General features: G+C 40.3%; 1 protein-coding gene across 1 annotated transcript; it reads left to right on the top strand.

Annotated features, from left to right (window-relative positions):
* Positions 1-6,487: 6,487 nt before the first annotated feature.
* LOC306916343 (toll-like receptor 1) lies at positions 6,488-8,080 on the top strand (the record flags this gene model as incomplete). The annotated part of the gene is made up of 1 exon (XM_079494177.1): positions 6,488-8,080. One exon carries the CDS (start codon positions 6,488-6,490, stop codon positions 8,078-8,080), a length of 1,593 nt encoding a protein of 530 aa, XP_079350303.1.
* Between the last annotated feature and the right edge of the window lie 510 nt (positions 8,081-8,590).

Below are 8,590 nucleotides of genomic sequence, written 5' to 3'. Positions count from 1 at the left end.
ACATTACGCAGCAACATTTGGAGCGTTAACCTAACTCTGAGAGTGTAACAGTGGACCCATTTTTGAGCGGCGCTAGCCACTCCAACGCATGGCTTTGTGTGTGCCCTCCTGTAGTGGGTCCCATAGTACACTATGATGTAGACCAGAGTGTAGAGTAGGAGAGTAGCAAAGCGGGTGCCTATGGGCTATAGTTCCAAACATTGCTCCTATGGCTTGAACTATATCCCATTGAGATAGAATGAGCACTTCCGCATTCCATTGTTACAATGGGAGTCAACGTTAGTGTCGCCACTCTCATACTATATTACTCTGATGTAGACCTAGTGGGTGCCACAGTAAACTATGACGTCGTTGCAGCCAAGTCTATCGACGTTTTACAAAACTTTGATGGCACTTGATGACTTCATCATCATACAATCATCATCATGATAAAATTGTTTTTTATTAAGTTGTGCAACCACTTCCTTAAAGGACAACTTTAGTTTTTTTCAACCAATGTTCATGTTTTAGGTTGTTATTAGAGAAAGTAAAAGATGAGTGTTAATTTTTCTTCATTTGCTGCTTTCTTTCGTTTTAGGGATTTTAGCGTTTTTTGACAGGGGGTCACCACCGTGCATTCGAGCATGGGGCTAAATATGTATTTCTTTACAAAATATTATGGCGATTTCTTTTTTTATTATTTACTATAGTCCTAATATACCCCAGGAAATTACATCTGGCCACAAAAGATCACAGGATCTACTGAATGTGAATGTAGCCTACTGGGGGGAAGCCACACTGTGTGTCTTAGGCTCAATATGTCAGTTTGACACATTCAGTAGATCTCGTGATCTTTTGTGGCCAAATATAATTTATTGGGGTTTAGTAGGACTGGAGTAAATAATACAAAAATAAATCGCTATAAAATGTTGTAAAAAAATACATATTTAGCCCCATGCTTGAATGCCCCCGCCCCCCTGTCAAAAACCGCTAAAATCCCTAAAACGAAAGAAAACAACAAATGAAGAAAAATGAACACTCATCTTTTACTTTCTCTAATAACAACATGAACCTTGGTTGAAAAAAAACTAAAGTTGTCCTTTATTAAGTGACTATGTGTGTGGGTGGGTGGGTGGCAGATTGACTGTGGGTGGCTGGGTGCGTCTGAGCACGAAAACAGCATGGTTGTTTTTCACCACCTGTGCGCAACCTGACACACACACAAACACACACGCACATATTAACTGTATATATGCTGATTTCGGCTGTGCCAGTACAGTACAGTGACAGTACAGTACAGTAGAGGGTACAGTAGAGGGACCCCCACACGGTAACTCTGTCATTTCTCAACCGTTTCGCACACGGGGCGGCTCGCCGGAATCGGGCTGGCACCCTGGGTGCGTTCCTGTGGGTCTGGACCCCCCCCCCCCTGGGGTCCCCCACACAGAGTTGCACCACTTACTTCACATGGTGAGCTAAACGAATACTCTGGATTTTACTGGGTTGCAACAAACTGTAATTTGTATATAGGCTAATTGATTATTCCATCTGATTAATAAACAGCTGACCTTTTGAAATAGCATAACATTTAATTTGATGATATGAAACAAGACATTTTGGTGAAGGTGGCAAGGTGTAAATAGCACATTATAGACATTACTGCACTTGCTTTTGATCATTTTCCATTGAGAGTTTCATCAGTTATTTAATGAATTGGTATGTACCTTTTATTATGTATCCCAGTATGTTTTGCATGGATTGTATTATTCCACAAACTTTGCAGAACAAAGAACAACAACATTATTGTACAATTATGGGTTTGCTTCTACAGTGATGCTGATCTGAAATTAAATATACTGTAATGTTTGTTAAAGATATAGCCAATGGAATTCAGAGAAGTGTAATGGTTGGGGACCCAAATTTTGGGGGAAAAGTTTTTTTTCTTTTTTTCCTTTTTTTTTTTAACTTGTTTATTGCCATTATAGAATCATTTACCGGCATTTTCATTTCATTTTACAATACATGTTCCATTTTCTCTCACTTCATTTCTTTTTTTTTTAAGTGTAAAAGTAAAATAAGTAACATTACAAGAAAGGGGAAAAAAATAAAAAATAAATAAAAATAAAAATACATAATAGTATTGTTTGCCTTGCGAGTGCCTTGGGTCTTGGGCAGCGTTTCTATTTGTAGAATCTGCTTCCAGATATTCTGCCACTAACTCACATCTCCTTTTGAAGTTAGGGAGCTTAATTTGTAACTGGGCGGTCATATATTCCATCTTATATATTTGTTTAACTTTTTGTAGCCACTGATGGGTGGGTTGGGTTTCATCCAACAATTTTTCTTGCTACTATTAATAGAATATGTATTATATAGCACTGATCATTCGTGAACACTTGTTCATATATATCTAATAAAGATGATCTTGAGTTCAGTGGAATATCTTTTTTAAAGATTTTATCTAATTCTATTTTAACCTTTTTCCAATAAGTCTGTATTTCTGGGCAGTCCCAAAATATATGGGTATGGTCACCAACCATATCACAGTTTCTCCAACATTTATCAGTAGAGTTGGGCTTATATGGACTGGCTGTCAGAGGGGTCCTAAAGAGCCTCATTTTAGCTTTCCAGTCAAATTATTTCCATATTTGGCTCTGTAGTCCTCCATGACAGCCAGAACATACATCTTCCCATATATCATCCTCTATCACAATGTTCAACTCCATTTCCCATTGTCCCTTGATATCTGACATATCTAACCTTAATCTTTGAGTGGTGTAAACCACTCCTACGACTGGCTTTGTTAGTTTACGTGTCTGTCTGTTTGTCTGTCTGTCTGTTCGTACCAAAAAATGAGCATGGTTGCTATGGTCACCCAGTTCACACGGGTGTGATTTCATTACGTCAGACATTACGTCAGACCACAGCTGATCAGTCTATATAAGACCTTACACCACTCAGTTCACACGGGTGTGATTTTTTATATATAAGTGATACTTGTTTTTTTGTTGGTGTTGGGTGTTCAGAGATGTCAATAAAATGTTGCTCCATATTGTTCGGTATTCTTTTAATTGCGTCCCAATCTTTATTTCTTGTAATATAGTTTCTAATTTGTAAATATCTATATAAATCTGTTGACGGCAGGGCATACCTCTGTTGGAGTTGTAAGAAAGATTTAAATATGTTACCATCAAACAATTGGTTGATTGTAATCAAACATCTTTCCGCCCATCTTTTATATGCTCCGTCCCATATAGATGGAATAAATTATTTTTTTCTTTTTTTTCAATGGCATTCCCATACCAACTGTGTTGTATAGCCTAGTGATATGGCACATTTATTAATAATGCACGAGAGAGCTTTTCTAATTTCCCAAATCAAGCCCTAGACATGTTTTGAGATGGTGTAACAGAGGTGTAACACATCTGGATGTCCTGTCATATCATCTTGAAATTCTTCAACATTTCTTGTTTGAATGCGATATGTAATCTAGAGAACTATGGGCCAGCATGGAAGGAATTGGCCTCGATATTGAAATGTATAACAAATCATGCAGGTATAGACAGTATATTCAGAGATAAAATGGAGATGCATAATAAAGATGCAAAATATCACTATAGGTCAAGTTCAAACAAATCCGGTAATATTGTTTGTAACCAGATACTGAGCAATCTTAAAAGGGCTCGTACTCTGGATAAGAAGAAAAGAAACAACATAGCACCTTCTAGATTTTTAACAGTAGGCCTAGTGAATGGGAAAAAATAAAATGACCACACGACAGTGTGATATGAGTCTGGCTTATTAGCCAGGCTAATATTGTTTTGCTGTTGTTTTAATTGTAATGTTTTTTGTAATTAAAAATGTGACATTTGAAGAGAGGATTTCTGATGTCTGCCTGGAAGTATTTTGTTCTGTAAGAATACAAAAGATATATCAGTGAGCACACTCATGTCCTCCTCACTATTTGAATAGTGAATAATGATTGAAAGTGGTCTGAGAACCACTGCTCTGTCTAGTCTAAACAGTTTGAAGCATGTTTGTGCAGAGGATAAAATGTGCTTTGACGTTCATGCAGTACCACTTATCAACCAGTAGGTGTCCTACCTGACCATTGTATTACCGTGGATAAGATTAGATTGTATAGACCAATTATTTGTTTACAAACATTGGGACTGGGCGCACGGGTGACTGTTTCATTTAATCAATTCCCAACAGATCTCCAAACCTGTTGTTTTGGGGAGCGCTGGTTTCAGTCCATTCAACCTCCTCTTGTGAGTTGGCTAGTGAGATGCACCCTAGGAGACATTTATACTTCAAAGCCCAACAGTATTGCGCACAGAGAACAGCTGATATACAAGCTCACATCGCATCGCAGATGCGACTGTTGTGAGCGTAGAGGTCTGCGTGCGCGACACCATCGCGGGACGAAGCATACATTATACTTGATGGGCTGCAGGTGCGCGTGCAGCCATGCACAAAAAGGCTCTGCTGCCGTTATCATGAGTGCACCTCCCGTTCTTATGACAGCGACTGGAGGTGTGGTTTTGAGGACAACTGTTTTGAATTGCTATTATTGTTCAAAGACAACAGAAACCAAGGATTATATATTTCAAGGGCGAGAGATCACAATAAAAATCCTAATCATTCTTCCTCCACACTGGGAGAAAAACAGCATCTGAAAGTTTGATGGGGCATTTTTTAGTATTTTTACACGTGAATGCAGTTAGAACTTTTCCATTGCATTTTATGAGAGGTGGTGTTCTTCTGATGCCTTTATGCGCGCGCATGCTGTTTCTTATCAGTGTGACGTCGTCTGATAAGGCGTCTATTGTATTACAGCACAGGGGGCAACGGTGGTCTTTTTTATTTAAAACATGCAGGGTGGCGCACACACACACACACACACACACACACACACACACACACACACACACACCATAGATAAATTCAAATATATTTCTCGAAGGACGAATGAGGCATTGTACATTCAGATGTTTTGCCTTTGTTTTGCCTTTGTTTTCTTATATTATTTGACAATTTGGCCAATGTTTGGCAATGGTCTTTTTCTTTTTGGTATGAAAAAGGTCTTAAAAGTTCTTAACTAAATGATTTATTTAAGAATCGTCTCTTCTTCACTGTCGTCTGAGGATCCCCCCCCCCCCCCCCCCCCCCCAAACAATAATAATAAAATCTCTTTGGTATGTTCCGTATGGGTGTGTCACATACTGTCATATTATTTGATTTACTGTATACCCTGACATTTTGAATAAACAAAACTGTGAAAAAAGAATTAAATCCCTTTTGTTAAAGGATTAACAAAAGGGATCTTCACTTGTGAAAGCAGAATAACAAATAGTACAGAATTGAGATGGAAAAGAGGAACTAAATAGTTAAGCTTACTGTAATTGTGTAACTTTAAAAAGCAAAGAGGATATAAACGGATGACCTGAAGAGCTTCATCTTACTGTTTGTGAAGTCATGGCCAGGCTAAGGTACTGTAAAGCATTTTCTGTTGTTCTAATAACTATTATTTTTTGAATAGAGTTTTCTTCCATCTGAATGTCATTTCAAATTCTTGGCAAATAGAGATGCAAATACAAAATATTGCAATATAATCTTTATATAAATTATAAACCTGCTTCATTTGACTTTCATTTGTATTTTCTCTACTGTAGAACTAATTTTGTTTTCATCTTTCTACTACAGCGCTTTGCTGTTCTGTACGGTTGCTGTGGTTTCCCTCCTGACAGCCATCGGGGGCCATCAAGGGTTAGAACTATGTGTAACCTCAAGGCGACAGATCCAAGACCTCTCCAACCAAAACTTAACAAGTGTTCCCCCTAATCTGCCGGACAACACACAATATTTGGATGTTTCTTACAACCACATTGCACAACTGGACGAAGCTCCCTTTGTCAGACTTTTCCAGCTCTGCTTCCTTAAAGCAGACCACTGTAACCTCCGGGCAATATCTCCCATGGTGTTTAAACGAATGCAGAGACTCCAAGTTCTGAACATTTCTCACAATTCCTTATTTGCCATTCCTGTAATTCTGTTGCCACAGCTCAAAATCCTTGACCTGTCAAGCAACCTGTATGACAGTTATCGCCTACCACCTTCATTTCAGACACTGACACATTTGGAAATCCTTGTATTGGGAAGTATAAATGCTCTGTCGTTGAACTACAATGACTTCACTCCCTGTAGAAACGTCTCTTTGAAACATCTCACGTTGGGAGCAGGAAATAAGTGGCAACGATATGATTCTGGTGCTCTTGCAGAATTGAAGTCTCTCCAGACATTTACACTCAACATGACTGAATGCCAGAATTTGGACATATTTGGGATTCTACTCAAGGACTTAAATGAGACCCAAACACGGGAATTAACATTTATTAAGCCATTTCCAGATTACTGCAAAGTGTCAGGTGACCATTTTAAGAATTTGTCAAAAATGCCACTATTACGAAATCTTACATTTGTGAACACTTTGATTAATAGCACTTTTATGGTTCAGATTTTCAAAAATGTATGGCTTTCCCCTATTGATACGTTTGCATTGGTAAACATACTTTATAACGAAGACACACCGGAGGGGTTTCAGTTCCCTAGTATGAACCACTCGAACAACCTTCGCTCTCTGATCTTTGATGGCGTGTCCCATCACCAGTACCAAAACCCCACGATTAACATCAGCGTTGACACTCTCTACTCATTGACCTATGTAAAGTTCTCCCATGGAAGAATGACCATTTCACCATGCGACCTCATAGCGGCAATACCATCGCTGGAGATACTGGATCTCTCGGATAACCTACTGTCAGACAATGGGTTTTGGTGGCCGTCATGCTCATATACCTCTGTCTTCCCCAAACTCAGATGGCTATCTCTGAGCAAGAACCGGTTTGCCAGTCTGTCCTTCATCTCCAGTAAGACACATCAGATGAAAGCCCTGGAGTCTTTGGACCTGAGTGACAATACCATCACTACGGACCAGCCATGCACATGGCCTACTCACCTCAAAGAGCTGAGCCTACGGAACAACAACCTGGGCAGCACTGTTTTCAAATACCTTTCTCCGCATTTTGAGAGAATTGACTTATCCAAAACGGCCATCACGACGATATCACGGGAGATCCTGTTGCAATTCCCTCGACTGACTCACCTTTATCTGAGCTCTAACAACATACAGGCCCTCCCGCTGGATGTCTATGCCCCAAATCTGCTCAGGCTGTACATCGACCATAATGCCATCACGGTGATCTCCAAAGAGTCCTTCCTGGGCCTGCCGAGGCTACAGGTCCTCAAAGCTGGAGACAATCCTTTCGCATGCTCATGTGATTCTTTTTGGTTTCTGAATGCTCTGAATAAGACTTTGCTCTCTGACTGGCCTTTGGAATATACATGCAGCATCCCGCCATCAGCGGCCGGTCTGCCACTCTCCGAGTATAAAACAAGTAAGCTGGCTTGTGATAAGTCACTTCAGGCAGCAGTGTCGGTGTCTGTGACATTTGCCATTTGTGCGGGCCTGGGTCTCGTTTTCTATGTTTGTGATGGGATGTGGTATGCAAAGATGCTGTGGGTGTGGATCAGGGTGAAAAGGAGAGGCCAGAAGCGGGCCGACATGTTGGCGAATGCGTCGTTTCAATATCATGCTTTCATCTCCTACAGCCATCATGACTCCGGTTGGGTTGACAGTCAGCTGACGCCATCTCTTGAGGTATCGGGACTTTCTCTCTGCATTCACGAGCGTGACTTTGTCCCTGGCGAATGGATCATGGACAACATCATTAACTGTGTCGAGGCCAGCTACAAGACACTGTTTGTGCTCTCCAGAAACTTTGTCCAGAGTGACTGGTGCAACTACGAGCTTTTCTTTGCCCAACACAGAGCCATAAGTGTGCAGGAAGACTCTTTAGTTTTTATTCTATTGGAGCCGATTCCAATGGACTCTCTGCCAAAGAAGTTCCTAAAACTAAGGAGTTTGCTCATGCAGCAGACTTACCTCGAGTGGCCAGAAGATGAGCGAAAGCAACGTGTTTTCTGGGCAAGCCTTAAGTCAATGCTACATGCTGTAGACAAGAGAATTGAGCGGCGCTAGCCACTCCAACGCATGGCTTTGTGTGTGCCCTCCTGTAGTGGGTCCCATAGTACACTATGATGTAGACCAGAGTGTAGAGTAGGAGAGTAGCGACACGCTTTGATCTCGCCGCAAAGCGGGTGCCTATGGGCTATAGTTCCAAATGCTCCTATGGCTTGAACTATATCCCATTGAGATAGAATGAGCACTTCCGCATTCCATTGTTACAATGGGAGTCAACGTTAGTGTCGCCACTCTCATACTATATTACTCTGATGTAGACCTAGTGGGTGCCACAGTAAACTATGACGTCGTTGCAGCCAAGTCTATCGACGTTTTACAAAACTTTGATGGCACTTGATGACTTCATCATCATACAATCATCATCATGATAAAATTGTTTTTTATTAAGTTGTGCAACCACTTCCTTAAAGGACAACTTTAGTTTTTTTCAACCAATGTTCATGTTTTAGGTTGTTATTAGAGAAAGTAAAAGATGAGTGTTAATTTTTCTTCATTTGCTGCTTTCTT

The sequence above is a fragment of the Electrona antarctica genome, assembly GCF_951216825.1.
Source record: "Electrona antarctica genome assembly, chromosome: 23".
In the NCBI taxonomy this organism is placed as follows: domain Eukaryota; kingdom Metazoa; phylum Chordata; class Actinopteri; order Myctophiformes; family Myctophidae; genus Electrona; species Electrona antarctica.
This window is presented reverse-complemented; position numbering and strand designations above follow the sequence as displayed.